Source organism: Trichosurus vulpecula, chromosome 4 (assembly GCF_011100635.1).
Source record: "Trichosurus vulpecula isolate mTriVul1 chromosome 4, mTriVul1.pri, whole genome shotgun sequence".
Taxonomy (NCBI): domain Eukaryota; kingdom Metazoa; phylum Chordata; class Mammalia; order Diprotodontia; family Phalangeridae; genus Trichosurus; species Trichosurus vulpecula.
This window is the reverse complement of record NC_050576.1, coordinates 439,276,503-439,296,716: the sequence shown is the minus strand read 5'-3', so window position 1 is coordinate 439,296,716 and position 20,214 is coordinate 439,276,503. Positions and strand designations below refer to the sequence as shown.

The 20,214-nt window shown below is 44.8% G+C and overlaps 1 protein-coding gene across 2 annotated transcripts in view; it reads left to right on the top strand.

Annotated features, from left to right (window-relative positions):
* Positions 1–15,943, top strand: part of ATP13A3 (ATPase 13A3) — a 75,769-nt gene extending 59,826 nt beyond the window's left edge. Inside the window, exons 29-33 of one of the 2 annotated variants that reach the window (XM_036753939.1) lie at positions 903–1,090; positions 4,796–4,884; positions 6,084–6,164; positions 8,145–8,234; positions 12,920–15,943. In XM_036753939.1, coding sequence (XP_036609834.1) covers positions 903–1,090; positions 4,796–4,884; positions 6,084–6,164; positions 8,145–8,234; positions 12,920–13,117 — 646 coding nt within the window. In that variant the 3' untranslated portion in view covers positions 13,118–15,943. The remainder of the gene's footprint in view (positions 1–902; positions 1,091–4,795; positions 4,885–6,083; positions 6,165–8,144; positions 8,235–12,919) is intronic. The other variant, XM_036753940.1, reaches the window with a different exon arrangement.
* Positions 15,944–20,214: the final 4,271 nt, after the last annotated feature.

Here is a 20,214-nt window from a genome sequence, read left to right as displayed (position 1 = left end):
GCCAGGTGATGCCCACTCCCTCCTGCCCATCCTGATCTGCCTGGTGGGGACTGCCTGGTCCAGCCTCTCCTTCTAGACTTTCAGATATCTTAAATGTCCCTTGTCTCTGTGTCCCTTGTCTGCCCCATACTGAACAGCCTTGTGGCCAGTCCAGTTTCATTCCTTTCTCCTCATGCTTCTCACCTGCCCTCCATGGGGATGCTGAGCTTTGAGTTGGTTTTCTAATAGCTGACGCTTAGGACAGACACTTGGGAAGTGGCCATCTTGTCAAACTTTTTCCGAATTTGCAGTGACAGTCCTGTGTAAGCCTCATGATGGAAGATTTCCTTCTGTTTCTTTGTACCTGTGACTCTTGTATTACAGTGTGCATGATTTTATAAAGAAATGAGCATGTTTTGTGCCCTTGACTCCAGAGATGGAGCACGGAATGCCCTCCCTTTCTGCGTCTCTGGGCTTCAGACTTGCATTTGAGAAATTGGTTATATCCCATCCTACCTCTGAGAAGCCAACAATTCTCTCATAGATGAATCTTCCCTACATCAGGCACACTCAGTACCAGAATGCCCCCTAGAGGGTGGGCGTGGTCCTCAAGCCCCACATTGCCATAAACCAGTGGTGAGTCGATGGCACAGTCTTTCCAGTTAGGCATTTTTCACCCTCTTTTATCTGTAGAGTCGATGCCACACCTGTGCTCTTTATCATTGGGGCATTACCACTTCTTGGCCTAAAAGTGCCTCTTACAGGGGTTGGTATTTCCTCTGCTGGGGAGGAGCCTGAGGTGAGGGAGAGCATCCCAGCTGCTCCCAGGGCTGGGGCAGTTGGGCAGAACAGTCACCAGCCTTGGGTGGGGGGCTGGCTGAAGGATCACTTGGAAAACGATGGCATCTTGTCTTCCGTTCCAGTGCATGTAACCTGTCCAGAAGCTTCTCTTCCAACTCATCCCACTCTAGCAATGAGACTGAACATGATGAGCACAACATCAAAAATTATGAAAATACCACCGTGTTTTTCATCTCCTGCTTCCAGTACCTCATCGTGGCAATCGCTTTTTCTAAAGGAAAGCCGTTCAGGCAGCCCTGCTACAAGAATGGTGAGTTGGCCTTCCCTACTTAGAAGTGATTTCCTCACACGGCTCCCTGATCTTCACAGACAGATTGGGTTTGTGTTTGGTGTGGTAGCTGGACCACTCCTGTCTCCATTGGGCCCTCATTTTAAAACAACATGGGCCATGTTAGGGACTGGACTCACTGTGTGTCATTTCCCTCTTCACTTCTTTGACTCCTGGGAGCCCCAAGACCTCCATTCCTTCCTCTGCCAGAGATGCAGTGGGAGAGAGACAGGCAGGTGGAAGACAGATGAACATCAGGGAGGCTGGCAGGGGGCCAGGAAGCATCAGCATGACCTTGGGGCTAAGAACTCTGGCTCTCCGGGGAGTTGAGGCCTTTAGGGGTGATGGTGTTTGTCATGTTATCAGAACAGAGGGATCTGTATTTGGGTTTAGAAAATGCCCTATGTATTATCAGCAGTAAGAATATGGCTAATTCTCAGATTGTCAGAGAACAGGAACATCTGCATGAGACATTGTTCATCTTTGATTCAGAAGGTCCTTCCAGACTTCAGAGTGCCCTCATCATGTGATGAGAAAATGAGTTTGGGGAGGGGGCACTTGTTGAGATCCTCAGTTTGCTCATTTGTAAGGTGAGGGGCTTAGATTCCATGCCTTTTGAAGGCCCTTCTGGGTTGAAATCTCTGGTCCTGTGATAGAATGCTAAATGTCAGAGAGATCCCTGGCCCTGGCCTGGCTGAGACGTGCTCACTGTGCTCCTGTTTGTCAGAGGGAACATTAGGAGATACCTCAAAGATTCTCTAAGCTTCCAAGTCTTGTGAAAGGGTCTGCTGTTTTTCATTTTCCTGAAATGCCGAGTCAGCGCAAGGTTACGGAGGGCCTTCTGTGTGCAGGGACAAGCTGATGGGGGAAAGGAGACACCTGTGGACAAACACGCTCTCGGTGGGCGATGTTAGAGATGACCTCGGAGGGGAGGCGCACACTGGGCTCTGTCTGGAAAGGCTTCTTGTAAGAGGATGCTGAAGACAGAGGGAAGGAGAGCCTTTTGGCCGCAGGAAGCACAGTCAGGAGATGGGGAGCAGCGAGAAGGCCAGTCCTTGAATTGTGGGAGCGAGGGATAAGAAGGCAGGTTTGAAGGGCTTTTGAAAGTCCCAGAGATGATCCTGGAGGCAAGAGGGTGCTATTGGACTTTGTTGACCGGGGGCCGGCAGACCCACAGTCTGGATGTGAGGGGAGCAGGGTATGCCACTGGAGAGAAGGGGGCATGTTCCATGGTGTAGAGTTGGCAGGACTTGGCAGCTGATTGGATCTGGGGGGTGAGAGAGGGTGATGACTCCTGGTCTGAGTGCCCAAGGATGGGAGGGTGGAGGTGCCCTCAGTGGTAGGAGGGAGGGCTTGGGGGAGACAGAATGAATTCCATTTTCAACCTACTGAGCTTGTGATGTCTACTGGACAGCAGTTAAAGATGTGTACTCAGGAGGCGGAGGCGTGAGTTTGGAGATTAAGACGGAGAGCTTATTAGGGCGGGATCAGCAGATCTGAGAATCATCTGCATTGGAAATGGTGTGGGAGCTGATGAGATGAACAAGTACAGTAGCCTAGTGGGAGAAGAGAAGAGGTCCCGTGACAACAGAGGGAGGGGGAGAGAGGAGAGAGAGAAGCATCAGGAAGGAAAGGGGGCTCAGCAAGATCAGCGAGGTTGGTCATTAGCAAGGATAACTGAAACAAGCACTTTGTATGTACTTGGATGTTGCTTTCATTGTTCTGATCACTCCCACGGACACAGGGCCCCGGAATAGTCCACTCTCCGCACGGACCACATTTTGGTCAGCCTCTCCCCAACAGCAAGCTGTCCGCTTGGCTTCCAGTTCTCGATTCCACGCAGTATTGTGAGATTGTGTATCTGTCCGTATAAACCGTGTATTCCATATCTATACATGTACACTGCGTATGCATACACTATTATCCTTGTCCATATTTGTGCATACATGTATGTACACAGTGTACATGTGCACTTACAAACTGGTGAGCTGTCTTTCCCCTCTCTTCACCTTCGTTCCTGTTAAGCCCGTAGTAGGCACAGGAGAGCAGCCGGCCTGGGGCTGGTGCACTCAGCCTTCCCTCCCTCCTGCTCCATCTCATTTCTTTTTTTGTCTTGAATTTCTCTCTTTCCCACTTGGCTTGGCAGCCTGGACCGAGAATGGGGAGTTCTGGGGTGGACCGTGCTGCTAATTAATTAGCTGAGTGGCCATGTTTGCGGCTCCTGTTTTCTCCTCTGTGACATGGGGGAGCCAGGCTAGATGGTGTCTCAGGCCACTTTAAATGGCGGGATTCTTTCTGTCCTTTGACTGTCCTCAGCCCCTTCCTTGAGTTGGCAGCAAATGTGAGCACAGTTTTCCATTTTCCATTCTTATGAAAGTCTAATTTGTTTTAAAAGCCCATTACAGTCCATGCTAGTTAGTTAGCAGGGCTCCTTCAGAAGCCACAGACAGGGAAATCTGGAACTTTTACAAACGTCCTCAGCATCATTCTTGGTATAGCACTAGCAGCTTTTGGGGGATGGGGAGATCTTGGGCAGTCTGCTTGAGATGAACTTTGGAGGTGCTAGGCGGTGCCAGAGTGCGGAGCGCTGGGCCTGGACTTAACATCTCGTCTCAGATCCTTACTCCTTTGCGACCCTGGACAAGTCACTCACTGCTGTCTGACTGTTTCCTCATCTGTAAAATGGAGATGAGAATAGCAGACACCTCCCAGGGTTGTTGTGAAGATCAAATGAGACACCCCTGCTCCCCCCGTAAGGCGCCTGGTGCAGCGCCTGGCACGCACAGTAAGCACTCTATAAAGGTTTATTCCCTCTCCCATCCCCACCCCCAATTTGAAGAGGTGAGGAGGATGGCCAGTGCTCCTCAGGTGTGAGAAAGAGCAGGCAGTTGGTTTGGCCCAGTGCTTGTGAAACGGGTGATTACTGCCGAGCCTGGGAAGGTATTCTGGAACAGGCCTGTCTGTAGTGTGGCTGGCAATGGCAGTCATGTCTTCTCTCTCCTCCCCTCTTCCTGTCTCCTTCACCGATGCCAGTTAACTCTCTTAGGTGCTGTAGGTCTGACCTAGACAGGATCCAACCATACTGAGGTTGGGCCACCATCTTGAATCTTGTCCCATGAAAACCTTTCATTTAATTAGCCCTCTGAGCACCTTTTCATTTCCACAAATCCTCTGAGATTCCATGAGTAAAGTAAATTGGGCAGAGGGGTTTCTTTGGGCCATTTGGTGAGATTGGCCGTTGCTTCTAGAGCATGCAGTTTGATCTGCTATTTGGCATTTTGGTCATTGGTGGAGCTTATCAGTATCAAGAGCTCCAATCTGATTTAATATTAAAAATGTCCCATCATACCAAACCTGTTCTTTTAATAAGATGTTTAGCTCATCTTTATTACATGTTGGGGAAATGCCAATAGCTTTATGAATAGCCAACTGATGTCTTAGTTTGTGGAAGCTTCCAAAATCTAGCCTTTGTCCTGAAGGAGGCCCGCAGTGTCCTGCCCCCCCCCCCCCCATGGATAGAAGTGCTTATTGTGAGTGAACACATGGAGGACATGGTGTCTGTGATCTCATCAATAGCAGGGCAGGTTCAAGATGTTAAAGCCGACTCTGCTCCATGTCTGGAGGGACAAATGGTGCTGCAGATGGGCAGGAGCAAAGTGGTCACCTAATCCTGGTTTTCTTTTTCAGGTTTCTTTGTTGTGTCTGTGATTATTTTGTATATCTTCATATTTTTCATCATGTTGCATCCAGTTGCCTACATCGACCAGGTTCTTGAGGTAAGCATTCACGTCTTTGTCACAGAGCCCTTTCCTGAATGTTCATTTTGCTCATAGTGGTGACTAGGTTAGGAAGACCAGCACAAGCCAGTAGGCAGGAGGGAGCCTGACTCCACAGCTGGCCCCACGCTGTGGGACTCAGTCAGCAGCCACTCCTATTTCAGATGGGCCTTCAAAAACCTGGCCCTTTTCTGGTGCTTTGGTACTTGGCTGAGCAGCAGAGGTGCGCCCACCCCCCCACCCCGTTATCCACCAGAGCCTGTCCAGCCTTCTGGGACTTGAGTGAATGAAGCCCAATGAGGAATTCTAGCATGAATACGCACATTCCCCAGAAAGGGCAATTCTGTGTCTTTTGCTTTAAATGGACATTCTGCTTTCTGTTGGAGCGTTACGGTATAGATGGACCAGAACAGGACCATTCAGAAAACACTGAAGATATAGCTGCTTAAAAAGCCTGCTTTGGGGTGTTGAGGCCCCAGCATGAGCTTATTTTAAACAATTCCATTTCAAAAGATTTCTTTTTTCATTTGTGGTATGAGGCCTATACCTGGGCTGTGGGGGAGCCTGGAGGGGAGGAGCTAAGTCATGCAGATGCTCACCTGTGACCTGGTTCTTTGACTGATTGATAGGGAACTGTTGGTTCTCCGAGGCACTAAGGGAGGTGGGGGACCGGGAGAATGACTCATTGAAACCACCTTCTCGGTCTTGCTGTGATTACCAAACACAATCATTGTAAAGAGAGTCTTCTCCCCGTCCTTTCCTTCATTCATAATTTTTTAGTTTGTTCTCTTGTGCCTGTGGCTTTAGTGAGGTGCTGGGCCTACTTTCCCTGTGACATTTTGGGGAGATAAAGGGACCTTGTACACCACGGTACTGGAAGGGACTGAAGAGGTGATTCTAGGCAGACCCACCCCCCAGCAGGATTGTCAGCTGCCTGTTCATCAGAGGAAGGGATTTTACTTGCAACCTAATGTTTTAATTCATTTAGAAATATCTCTTCCAACCAAATGTGTCTGTTCTAGTTTTAATTTATAAATGGCATTCAGGCAGCCCTGCAGCATGTAGCCAAAGACAGGAATTTTGATAGACTTTGGAGCACACAGGTATAATCTCTGTCTCACACACACACACACACACACACACACACACACACACACTTCCATGAAATGTAATGTGAACTCTGGACTTGTGTCTTCTAGATTGTTTGTGTTCCGTATCAGTGGCGTATAACAATGCTCATCATCATTCTCGTCAATGCACTCGTCTCTATCTTGGCAGAGGTAAGTAAGGCAGGTTCTCATGTCACCTGAGTGCTTTGGGTTTTGGTGCTGATTGGTTTAGCCAGTGCATGCTTAACCAGGACACTAGAGAAGGAGGGTACTGGGAGGACTAGAGGAAGCTCAAAACAAGAATTTTCAGATTTCTCTATCTCTTAGTTTCCAATTCTCTTCTCGTGAGGCCTTTTAAAAGACTTGCTAGTGACTGTGCTGGCAGGTGTCACTCCCTTCCCTTCCCTCTCCACCCTCCCATTGCCACCTCCTCTTGTCTCCTGCTCTCCTAGAGTCCCTAATGAGAAATGGGACCTCCCAAAGGTTGGAGCCAGGGGATACCAAGTGAGAGGGCAGTCTCCATAGTCCAGAGTTGGCAGTTTTTCTCTGGAAATCAGTAGTTACATTTTTCTAGATATGAGGAGAAAATGTTGTCAGTAGCAAGAAAATATAAACGAGGGTAGTTTTTAAAAATCATATTGTTTGTTTTGTTTGTTTTTTTTTGGCAGAGCAATTGGGGTTAAGTGACTTGCCCAAGGTCACACAGCTAGTACATGTGTCAAGTGTCTGAGGTCAGATTTGAACTCAGGTCCTCTTGACTCCAGGGCTAGTGCTCTATTCACTGTGCCACCTAGGTGCCCCTAAAAATCATATTTTTATACAGCAAACACACATACATTACAGAGTGACTTTTTGGTCACTTTCCCCAGAGCCCAGTAAAGGATTGGCCTTCCTCCCTCTTCTGCTCTTCATTTTCTGAGGTGTGGACATTAAGTTCTCCTTGGGAGGGAGGGGCTTGGATGGGAGCAGACAAAATTCTAAGTAGAGAGGTGTGCCAGTGGGAGTGGATTTCACTGTCAGTTTTTTAATGAACTGCTTTCAGAACTTGGACAGCCTGTCATCTGCTCCGTCTCACCTCTGAAAGGAGAGTTCCCTGCAGTCAGGGCCGCCCTTAGCCTTGGGGCCTTGGGGAGAGTGGGTTCTTTGGAATGCTTTGCTCATTTTTAGTTGGTATGGGGCTGGGGTATGGGTGTGATGATTCTGGCCTGCCTCTTCATTTGATAGCTGAGTGGATATCTCTCTGACCTTCTCAGGGTTTCTGGAGGAAGCAAAAACAGAAAAAGCTAAGCTTCTAAATCAGGGGTGTCAGCCCCCACTAGAAATGGGGGCCTCTCTGCACATAAGGATCCCTGTGGGCCGCACACTGACTTGGTTTTAAAATGAAATGTTATCTGTTTTATTTATCATTAAGTATTTCCCAGTTTCATTGTAACCTGGTTCTGGTCACATGCCAGTCTTGTGCGCCACATCTTTGACACCTGTTGGAAATCATGGTTTGTTTTCTTTTTCTTTCCACCCAGATTCTATTTATTTCCTTGTGAAATTTAGCAAACTGCTCAAGGAGTCCTTTCTGGTGACTGTTCTCTTATTTTTTAAAAGTTTCAGAATAAAACAGAAATTTATGGTGAGGTAGAGTGGAAAGAGTGCTGGCTGAGCTTGGAATCAGGAAAGGCCCAGATCCCGATTCTGCCTCAGATGCTTAGATCTCTGTGCCCCTGGCTCGTAACTTACTTCTCAGCCTCCATTATCCCACCTATAAAATGGATGCAATCATGCCAGCATCACTGACTCCCAGGTGGTTGTGATTACCAAGGGAGACCCTGTGTCTAAAGTACTTTACCAACCCTAATCCTGTGTTGGTGCCCATCCTGGGGATTACTGAATGCACGTGCTCTGCTGTATGTTTGCTCAGGACCAGCTGAGGCGACTCAATGCAGACTGCAATAAGGGGTTCTGCAGGGTCTCCCAGAAAGGGCCCAAGCCACTGAAGATGTTGGCTCACTCCTGGCTGAGCTCCCCAAGGGCACCCTTAGTATTATTCTTGTTCTGTCATGTTCTGCTATAGTGTTTTGAGATTTGTGTAATGTGCACCTGCCTAAAGAATGATTGCTAGTCCTTTTTCATTCTTCCACCCACCGGAATGTGTCTCAGAGCTTCCTCCTGGACACGGTCCTTTGGAAGGTTGTATTCAATCGAGACAAACAAGGAGAATATCGCCTCACCACCACACAGCCGCCACAGGTTGGAAATCACCGCTTACTCTCAATTCTTCTTGAGTCTCCAGACTCTTGTGTGTGTCCTGTTCATTTTGGGGGTGGGGTGGGCAGGGACAGGCACAGGTGGGGCCGGGGGGGGGGTGTCTTCCCTTCCATGTGCCATCTTTCCTCCATTGTGATAACCAGACATTGATATGTTTTAGCATCCATGAGTCTCTTCTCCTTTCCAACCTAAGTGTTTCTGTCGAGATCTTAGTTTCCGTTTTAAGATTTAAACATGATTTCTCCTATTTTCAGTTTTGTTTTAGTTTAGTTTTGGGTTTTTTTTTTTTTTTGAGAAATTAAAAATTGTTCCTAGTGTCCCTGATTCTGAGGCTTTGCTTCTTATGCTTACATGAATGCTCACATGCACACAGAGGCACACACACATTCACTCTGACACTCATACACACACACACTCTCACACACTCACTCACAGACTCTGACTGCACCAGTTACAAGTCTTGTCCAGGTTTTCCACAGCCTGTATTTAGAGAGAATGATGTTTGGAGCAATAAGGCACATTTATGATCCAGAAAAGCTTCAGCAGTTTTGTGGTCTCGTAGCTTAGATTTAGGAAATGTTTAAACATCAGTCCTCTGAACAATACCAGAATTTCCAGAGTAACTGCTCAAGTATCTGTTGGTCAGGTTTGGCCTCACAGAATTCTTTAAAGTATTGCTGTTTAGGCCCCTGCCTGCCCCTCTAGAAAGGAGTGTCTGAATATCTCATCGGATCAAAGGAGCACCCCCCATTAGGCCCAAATTTTTGACTAATTATTTTGACACCAAAAAACACTGTCACTTTCTGAAACAATTTTGTTTCCTTTCTGTTTTCCCCAGTTTTATTTGCTATCTGATTGAAATAACTTGATCCTTAAAATGATTCTTTAAGACTTTATTATTACCAATAATCTTTAACAATCAACTTATCTAATCATAAATTGATTTAACTGTTAATTTTTCCTTATTATTAATAGCACAGTGTTTCCTTCATGGATAAATAATAGAAAATGTCGGGGCAGGGGTACCAGCATACCCAACATACCTGATTCAGCACTTACCTTAGAATGCAGAGTGATTCTGAAAGTCACAGAGTGAACTTTGCCACCCACTTAAGCCATTCTCCATCGAAGCTTATTCTCTGAGACGGAGTACAATTATCAAATCTGTGGACATATGAAAACTGAGCTTCGATGTGTTGACACTTAAAAATGCATGTTCATCTTATGGCCACACTTAGGTTTTTGTTATCTTTTGTTATCCTTTGCCATGACCACCTCGAGAGGGGAGTGGAGATGCCTTCTGCAGCTCTTAGGCCCTCATCCAGTTTGGTCTTCCTTCTCTAATCTGTAACCTTAATCCCAGCAAGTATGGCTGGCCCTTCCTGGTCTCACGTCTGGAGATCAGCCTGGAAAGAGACCCCCATTGTTTCCATTTCACTTAGAGGAGCCAAGAGCTGGGCTTCCTAGCCTGTGGAGGACTGGGGGCTGGGGAGCCATAGTCCCCAAGTGGAGAGGGCACAGACATGTTGTCTGGCATTTCCCCTGCTGGCTGCTAGCAGATGTATAAATGTATCCATGGAGGCTCCTGCATGTTGGCATTCCAAAAGGGGCCCCCGACCCACTCCTGAACTGTCTGCCTTCATGAAGTTCTCAGTTTTTTATAGAAACAAAACCCACTAACACCGGGATTCCCAAGCGGAGGGCAGTGAATGCTGTCTTTTGAGGCGACCTGCCATTTAGGAACTCAAACATTCATACAATATTCATTTAATTCATTTAAATTCTAGAAAATGGATTTTTGCTCACCTACGTCCTAAATAATTTCAGGTTGTGCCATCATATTCTTCACGATGTTTTCTCACTGCTTCTGTAGATAGTTGGGTAATGTTTGGCAAGCTACTCAACCTCTTTGGGCCTCAGTTTCCTCATTTGCTAAAGGAGATTGCCCTTGAGAGGGATCCGATAGTGAACTGGATGCAACAGAGCATTCACTCCCTCCATGATGACTTTATGTCTCCAATCAGTAGCACATTAATACAGGTAATCTGTCTCCCCACATTGATGGGAGCACCAGCACTGTCATGGGTTTGTAGTTGGCTTACTACACTTAGGAGCAGGTTGAATTTGAGTCTTTGTGCTAATCAGAATATGAATTATCCACATTTATGGAGACTTGGCAGTTCTGGAATAAAGGCTGTTCTATTCCCTGCTTACATATGTTAATTTGGGGGCAGGATCTGCTTTAAAAAATATTTAGTGTTGACATGTAACACTTGGAAAAAACCCAATACCATTAAAATCCATTCCTCATGTGTGCTCATGGCCATGTGATCTTTGATGCCATTCATAGACTTCTGTTTCTAAACCAGTCATGGCTGAGGGCAGGGAGAATGAAGGAGGAAGCCAGCTGGTGCAGGCTGTCTGATTCTGATTTCAGAAAAGGAAGAGGGGCCACGGGCTCCAGCAGCATCTGGCCAGCTTGCTCCCCTTCTGACAGGCCACTTTCCTCCCCTGGGGCTTAGCTCAGAACTCCCACTTTGAGTGCTCTGGAAATGTCTTTTGGACATGTCTTCTGCCCCAGCTCGGGCAGCTCTGGGCCTCTCTGCTCTCCTCCCTTGCAGTTGTCAGTCTGTTCCTCCTCCTCTTCCTTCTCCTGGTCTTCTGCCCAGTGTCTGTGCTGTGTTACTGCCTTGTCATCTCTGTTTGCTTTGAGGCTGTTAGCATACAAGCTTGCTTTCTTTTTTTTTCTTTCTTTTTTTTTTTTTTTTTGGTTGGTCCATTTGTGTGTGTGGTTTTTTGGGAAGGTGAAGAGACCTTGTACCAAATGATTGAAACAGTTTACCTTGTTTCTTATACTTGTCTAATCATTCATTTTAAAATTGTTCTTGAAATTGCGGCTTGAGCATTCCTGTTGCCAGTTAACGTTGTTTTAAGCTCCCTTTTGAAAAAGCAGTTTCTGTTAATGGTAGCAGCACCCGTAAAACCCGATGGCCAAGCCCTTCTGTCTAGAGAGGGCTTGTTTGCTTCTTTATCACAAATCCGTCCTCAGCCTTGGGTCTGGTTTCCTTTGCAATGATTTCTCAGCTCCTGCAGGGTCAGTGATTGCTGTGGATTGAAAAGAGCGGGATGCAGATGATTTCTTTTTTAGCTTTGATTCTTGATGACAAATTTGCCTTTTCAGTTCTTAGTCACATTGTAAAACTTGCTCATATAATCCCTTCTCCTCTGACTCCACCTTCCATTCCTCTCCCTACTGAAAAGTTTATCCATGTAGAGCCTAGAAGTAAGACCCCCCTCCCCCCAACTCGTTCTAATTTAAAACTTTACCATGTGGGTTTGGTGTTATTGGGTTGGAAGTATAAATTCCAAAATCAAGAACGACCCACCAAAAAAAAAACCACCGTTCAAACCCATATCTGGGACCTCTCTCATCTTCGGTGTCACCCCTCAATGTCATTCCCAACTTTTAAAATTATCCTGGTTCTCCAGAATCAGTAGATTCAGAAGTGAGAGTTCATTCGATTACAGTTAGAGTTGGATAGTCTGTCTTTCTCACTATTAGGCCTCTTTTTGACTAATATATGTTGGAATTCTTTTGCATTCATTGAATAAATAACCAACAGATAGTCCTTGACAACCTTGACAGATAGGTCAGTGCCTCAGACTGTGCCTGTGACCTTTGGCATCTGCCAAGAAGGCTCCGACCATCTTGAAGAGCTTCCCTCATGTGGGCTGGATCCCTTACCTGGTCCTTTTCTGGCCTTTTCTTCCAAAGGAAGGGCCTCGAAATCTTCGGGGGCTAATTGCTTGAAGTTGCCCATTTATTAATGCCACATCTTATTTAGCACTTAGTATATGTGCCAGGCACTGAGGATACAAGAAAAAAAGAGTCCCTTTTCTCTAGGAATTCACAGTCGAAATGGAAGAGTCACTGGAAAAAAAAAAACAACTCCATTATGTACAAACAATATAGACAGGATGAATTGGGGAAGACCCTTCCACATGCAGTGATTCCAAGGAATATCCCATGCTCTCTGTTAAGAGACCAGAACCCCAAGGAGAAGCCCATCAGCCCTTGTGGTTTGGAGGGAGGCTTTGGTGCAGTATCAAGGAGGCAGATAGCTGAGTACCTCCCCCATCCTCCGCTGTGCCTTTCATGGCAGCAGGCTTCAAGGGAGCTTGAGAACCAAAGGTCCGCTGGGCACGGGCGGCCTCATTAATAACTGTTGTTATTGTTTTCAGCCAGCTGCCAGAATGCTGAGTTCTTATTGAGAAAGGAGCTTTTTGAGATAGATGGCCATTATTTATGCCTTTACAAGTAATTTCTCCTACGTAGAAAGGAGAAACATTCCAGAGAATTCTTGATAATAGAGGCCATTAGACTCATTTATCACCCTGACCATTCATTGCCAGCTTTGCCACCTTTCGGGGAGAGGGTGGGAATAGGATGCCACCAATATGGAAGACCTGTCCTCTCTCCCTAAGGAGTGAGAGGAGACTCATTTTTTGAGATGAGTTTTGTTTGTTGGGGGCCGATTTCCCTCCATTTCTTGGAGTCATTCTCAGAACTGAACGTGGCTCAGATGGAACATTTTAGCTGCTAAGCTTTTTAAAAGCACGCATTTTCACATTGCTTTTGTATGTCATTTTTTTCTTTCCTTTCTTAGGAGTCACTGGATCGTTGGGGAAGGTGCTGTATATCATCAGTACTTGGCTGTAGAAAGAAGCTTCCCAAGGCCAAGTACATGCATCTGGCCCAGGAGCTGCTGGTTGACCCCGAGTGGCCACCAAAGCCTAGCACCACCACAGAAGCTAAGGCCTTAGTGAAGGAGAATGGATCCTGTCAAGTCATCACTGTCACGTAACAGTGACTCTCAGTGGCTTGCCCTAGAGCAGTGTTGGGGGCGGGGGGGTGGACGACTTCCTGGCAACATGTGCAGAACTGGGCCCCTTGGATTGGACCTGGTAATTAGATTGGAGCCTGGGTGAAAGGGGGGAGTTTCAAAGTCCTGAAATCTCAGCCAGTGACTTTAAATTAGGCCTGGGTGGGAGGCACTGGCCTGGTTCTTAGGCCTGGTCATCCTTGCTGTCCCATCCTGGATGCTGAGGTGATGGCGGGGAGGGGGCGGGGGGGGGGGGCCGGAGGCGGTGTACATTGCTGAGGCTGTTGGCCCTGCCTCTGGAGGTCAGCGTGCTCCTGAATGCTTCCCTGACTTAGTGGGGCCTCTTGCAAAGTCATGTCTATTTAAACATTGGCTCATCTCAGAGGTGCCTCGTTTTTTTCTGCCTCCCAAGGCAGCCTTTAATTTGATGGTCCTCAGAGCTATTAAATTGATCTGGCCTGTGGCATCTGCCTGCAGCAGCATCAGCCAGAGCAGCTGCTTCCATGCTTCTCTCCCTGACCGCATTTGAGCAAGCGTTTTGTGTCAATGAGGCCTTTGTTCTGCATCTTTCCTTCCTTTTAACTGTTTGTCAAACAATGAGCCAATGAGGACTTGAGACAGTTAGGTCCTAATCTTTTTTTATATTATGTCTTTGACTTGCAAGGTTAGCCCCTAACTCACCTGACCTGGCAGTTCTTGTAGCCACGTACTTGGCAGCTGGTGTGTTGTGACCATGAGGTGGCAGCAGTGGTCATGAAGAAGGAGAAGGGCTGGATTGGGGGTGTGAGGGAGAGTGATCCCCCAGACATGGTTCTTAGGGAGCAGAGGACCTTTGCGTTGCGCCCATTCTTGATGGAGTGTGTCTAGGCCCCTGGATGGGTCAGATCATGCTCTAATGGAAGGTGAGGTCAGCCATGAATCAGGAGCGTGTGGCTTTCAAAAAGCCTTGTGAGGTCCCTCTTTTCCCCAGGGTAGCAGAGCCAGATGGTTCTCATTCCAACCTTTCCTTAGGGTGTAAAGACCTGAAGGTTGTTGGTGAAGGAGAGAAGATGGCATGGCCCTCCCTGACTCACTGTTGCTGATGTGACCGCTGGTGAGACTCCCCCTACCATTAGGGAGGCTTTCCATAGAAAAGAGATAATGGAATAGGAATACATTTCTAATTACTTTTGTTTAAAGATTTGTTCCATGGAATGATTCTGCGAAGCTATCTATGCATCTTAGACCTTTGGAGCTGTGATTTTTAACTCTTTGTTTTCATTTCCGTTGCTTTAATCCTTTCAGAACTCGCTTGCTCAAGGTACCTGCCTGCTCAAGGTACCCACCATGCACAGGCATTACCTAAAGAGTAGGTCCTGCCTGCTTTCCCCAATTGGTCCTTTATTTCATGGTTCACATTTAATTACATGAGGATGGCTCAGAAGCACCTTCAAAATTCTAATTATCCAATCACATTTGACAGCTTTGAAAGCGAGAGCCTATCAGCTATTTTTGAAGCCCCCCTTTTTAACATGCTACAGCTTAGAAGGTTTTCTATCGCATCTGTCCATATTGCTTTGGCTCTGTGGAAGAAGCTTGGGAAGAAGTTAGCTTTGACTGTGTGATGTGTGGTGGTTTGTAGGTTGTAACTGCTGGTTTCCAGAATGTGGAAGAATGTTTGTTGTGAATTCAGGGGAGCCCTACTATGTGCCCTAGATAGAAGATGTCCTTTCTACTGTGTGGGTCGCTATTACATAGAAATGTTGATTCTGAATTTCATATTAAATTATTTGAGTGTATACATACCTAAAATTTAAAATCTGTACATGTCTTATTTTGATGTAATAAGATTTTATAAATATTGTGGATTTAAATTTTATTTATGCACATACTGAAGGGACTGGTCTGTCCAAGAAAGTAATTGTTAAATAATGCTATGTAACTTTTTTACTTTTTTAATAAATAACCAGATTTTTAAAGTGTGTCCCTCAGGGTTGTTGAAAGTTTCCTTATCCCTCTTCCCGTTTGCACCTCCCCCCCAAATAGAATTAATGATAACTGTATGGTTTCTATTCTCTAGTGCTGTCTGCTGCGAAAACGATGCTGCAAATAATGTTCGAATCAAAGTGGCCGAGCCACGTACAAAGGAAATGATGCTTCGTGTTCCCTTTTAAGTCTTTCAATTAGAACAGTCTTTCCAAGACACTTTTGATTTGAACAAAATTGTTCCCGCTTTCATTCTCTTTAGTTTTCTTTCCCCTTATTTATAGAGTGCTCTGAATAGTTAAAGGTGACATGGTAAATAATAATTTAAGACGTTTGTATACTATGTTCCCCAGACCATCATTTGATGCAGTGTCCAGACAGGATTAGAATTCCAACTTTGGAAAACATTCTAGGATTTTGTGCATGCACTGTTGACTTGTAACCTAGATTTTGTATATTTTGGGGGGAGGGAGGGTGGTTTTAAACACTTTTTAAAATTCTGGATGTTAATTTTGTACAGTTTATGGGCATTTACAACTATTTTTAATGTACTAGAATTTGATAATTATGTGCACATGAAATTAATAGAAATAAAGTTATTTCCTGTTAGATTACAGAATTCCCTGAAAACTTGGCTTAAACAAGAAAGTTGGTTTATATCAGAGAAATGATACTGCATCTTTATATTTTAAAATATGTATTGCTGCTCTAGAATGGTACCCTGTTGTCAAAAAGGCACACATACAGACTTGTAAATAGCCTGCTGAGATCTTTGGATTAAAGCGATTCGAAATTAAAAAAACTGAAATGAATAAAATATATTTTCTTTTTTTTTTCCTGTGATTGTGAGTTTGTTTGTGGTTTGTTTAAATTCAGCTTTTTAGTGATGCTTAGCTTTTTCAATGGCACCATGTACCTGGATCTGTGGAGAGCAGGCATATGCCACTGTTCACTTTATCATTTTCTTTCCCTCTCACTTCCACCTCCATTGTGGGGTGGGGGAGACCTTTGCAAAAAGCACTTGGTTAAGCAAAATTATCTTCTGCATTGACCGTGTCCAAAAAGTATTTCTCCACCTTGGTCATTGTGTTGTCTTTCAGAATTGTTTGTTGTCACAGTATTGTTGCTAGTGCATTAATTGTTTTCCTGGTTCTGCTCCCTTGACTCTGCATCAGTTCATTTTAAGTCTTCCTTTGGTTTCTCTGAAATAATTCCCTTCATCATTTCTTAGAGCCTGTTAATACACCCTAATTCCCCAATTGATAGCTCTTACCTCTCCAGTTTTCTGCCACCATGAAAAGACCTGCTATTCGTATTTTTGTACATGTGGATCATTTTTCCTCTTTAATCTCTTTGGGGCATAGAGCTAATAGCGGTATTGCTGGGTCAAAGGTTGTGCATAGTTGCATAGTTCAGTGACTTGTTAGGCATAGCTTCTGCTTTCCAAAATGATGGGATCACTTCTCAGCTCCACCAACAGTGCATTAATGTGCCCATTTCTCCACCTGCCGTCCACCATCTAGCATTTTCCTTTTTATGTCAGATTTGCCAATATGATGTTTAATAACTTACTGATAGAATTTTTGAAAGAAATAATTCCTGACCCATAGAGTGCTTCATTTCTTCAGTTATTAAGTTATTACAAATTATTATATATCGTTTTTCTGTTTGTACATTAATATTATTACTGAGTTATTAAGTATTTTTCTATTTATATTGCTGCTGTGACTTGGGTGAAGTCACATAAATGACATGCTTCCCAGCTCGGCAGATGACGCAGCTGAGAGTTCCAGCTGTATGGGACATTCAGCCTCTGCTGCTGAGGCTTCTTATCGGTGCTCATTTGGCTGCTTTTTGGTATGGTCTTTTTCTCATTGACCTGACTGCAGACACGATGGTAGTTTTGCTGCTTATCCCATACAGACCTTCCTCTGCTTTATAGATTCTTTATGTTCATCCTTCTTCTATACAGTATCATTTCATTGTATCAGCACACTGGTTCAGCTATTCTCCATTCTACCACATCTGGGATTTTAATGTTAGGGCTCGGGGTGGTGGGTCGCCCATCCTTGATGGACAAAAAAAAGGTAAACTAGTTCTCTAAAAGTCATTTCAATTTTTCTTGTTTGTTATCCTTCCATTTTTATCAATGAATGTCCTTGGGTTGACTTTCCGTAGTTGAGTATCTTAAGCCAAGGTTTCTTTTAACTGGTTTTTGCCTATCACTTCTCTCTGCTTGATGACTTGTTGCTACTTACAGTCAGCCACCGTGTTCTAGGCTGGTGTCTCCATTTGTTCAGTAAGTCAGATGACTGCTTGCTAAAGTGCTTTCTAGGCTCTTTAGTGTCTTCTGTGAAAATTAATTTCCATAATAAATTTCCTGATAAAGCTGTAATTGGGGTTGATGTTATTCCTGTTGTCCATTCCCTTTTCAGTTACTTAATTCAGGGCTGTCATTTTACCTTTGCACTACATCTTTTTCTCATACTTCTGATTTTATCTCCAGTGAGTTGATATGATTATACACATAACTCAGGACCAACTCACATCAAAAATAAGTTTTTCCCTGGTTTAGAAGGTAATCTTTTTTTTTTCTTTATGTTCTTTGGTACCTCACCGATCTTCTCAAAGAAAATTCATGAACTAGAAATATGGATTTTCTCTCTGCTCTTACAAGTCTTTAGCCTCTCATTCTTTGTGAACCTTCCTTTTCCCTGTTTTTCTCCATGTTCCCTTTATCACTTCTGTTGAAGTCCCTCCTACCCTAAGACGAGAGGACATGGGGATATTTGAAAGCAGTGGAAAGGAACCAGTTGGTAAGGAGAGACTGAAGATTCGAGGGGGTGAGGGGATGACTGAAGATGTAAATCCTTGAGAAGATGGGAGGGATGAAATAAAGACATGTACAGGGGTTTGCTTTGGCCAAAAGGGATGCCTCATTGTCAGAGCCCAAGAAAAGGAAGAGAGATGAAAAGAATGGGAGAAAAAGGACCTTCCATAGAATGGTCTCAATTTGCTTAGTAAACCCAGAAGTCAGGTCCTCACCTGAGAGAGGGGATGGAGAAGGTGCTGGAGGCTTGAGGAGGTAAGAGGATGTTTGGAGTAGTTTTCTTGAGGTATGAGATGAGCGGACTCCCTCGATGTTTTGGGGACCCAGTTGAGGTTGGATGGCACGGCATTCCCCCGGATGATCCTCGGCTCCTCTCAGTCCGCGTCTCCCTGAGCCTTGCCTTCTGTCCGGATCCCTGCACCCCTCCATGCTTTCTCGGACCATTCCCCCTGCCGACTCCAGCTTCACCCTCAACCTCATCTTCATCCTCAGCCATTTCAACGTGATGTTCTTGAGTCCTCGGCCTTCATGTCCTGCTGTCCCTTTTCTTCTTTTTTGCCAGGTAAGTTTAATAAATGGACCAAAGGAAGAGAAGGAGGGGAGAGGGCAAGGAAACGATTCTGGGGGAAATACGGGACCCAGTTACCAGCACTGCTTCCCATCAGCCCTGGGGGAACCAGGCCAACGGCTGCTCTTCTCTACCAAACCTCAGCCTCACGTTACTTCCATCATCTGCCTCTGCTCGGCCTCACACGCCGCTGAAGGAAACCAGAGGAAGTCTCACAACCAAGCTGACTGACTGGGTCCATTTCAGGCAGGGAGCAGTGCCTGGGAACCAGGGAAAATGCCTGGAAGAGGGAGGTGGAGCATTCTGATCTTGAAACAGCCAGGAGGACTCCCGTGTCACTGCATTGAAGAACTTATGCTCCAAGAATTATAAGGAACATAATTACAAAACATTTCATACAAAGTCAGATATGAACTATTGAAAAAGCATCAATTGCTCATGGGTAAGCTGAACTAATATAATAAAGAGGACAATACCTAAATTAATTTACTTGTTCAGTGCCATTCCAAACTACCAGAGCTGGAAAAAATAATTCATCCAGAAGAACAAACGGTCAGCAATATCAAGGAAATTGATGAAAAAAAAATGCAAGGGAAGGTGGCCCAGCTGTGACGGATCTAAAACTATATGAGAAAGTGGCAACCATCAAAAGTATCTGGTCTTGGCTAAGAAGGAGAGTGGGGGAGCAGTGGAGTAGGTTAGATACATAAGACAGCAGTCAATAACTGGAGTAACCTACTGTTTGATAAACCCAGAGACTGCAGCTCTTAGGAAAAGAACTATTTGAAAAACTACTGGGAAAACTGGAAAATAGTATGGCAGAAACTAGGCATAGACCAACATCTCACACCAAATACGAAGATAAGGTCAAATTGGTACATGATTTAAACATAAGGGGTGATACAATAAGCAAATTAAGACATCAGGGAATAGTTTTATCTGTCGGGTCTATGAAGAAAGGAAGAACTTGCGACCAAATGAGAGATAGAGAACATTATGAAATGCAAAATGGATAATTTTGATTCATTAAAAAGGTTTTGGGAGGAGAGGGAGGGGCAGGAAATTTGGGACTCAAAAAACTTGTGGAACTGAATGTTGTAAACCAAAAATTAATAAATTGAAAAAAAGGTTTTGCACAAACAAAGCCAATGCAACCAAGGTTAGAAGGGAACCAGAAAGCTGGGAAACAATATTTACAACCAGTGTTTCTGATAAAGGCCTTATATCTCAAATATATAGAGAACTGGGTCAAATTTTTTCTTTTTTTAAAAATTTTTTAAATTTAATATATTTAGTTTTCAGCATTGATTTTCACAAGAGTTTGAATTACAAATTTTCTCCCCATTTCTACCCTCCCCCCCACTCCAAGATGGCGTATATTCTGGTTGCCCTGTTCCCCAGTCAGCCTTCCCTTGTCACCCCACTCCCCTCCCATCCCCTTTTCCCTTCCTTGTAGGGCAAGATAAATTTCTACGCCCCATTGCCTGTGTATCTTATTTTCTAGTTGCATGCAAAAACTTTTTTTTGTTGTTGTTTTTGAACATTTTTGTGTTTTTAAAAACTTTGAGTTCCAAATTCTCTCCCCTCTTCTCTTCCCACCCACCCTCCCTAAGAAGTCAAGCAATTCACCCTAGGCCACATGTGTATCATTATGTATAACCCTTCCGCAATACTCATGTGAAAGACTCACTATATTTTGCTCCTTCCCAACCCATC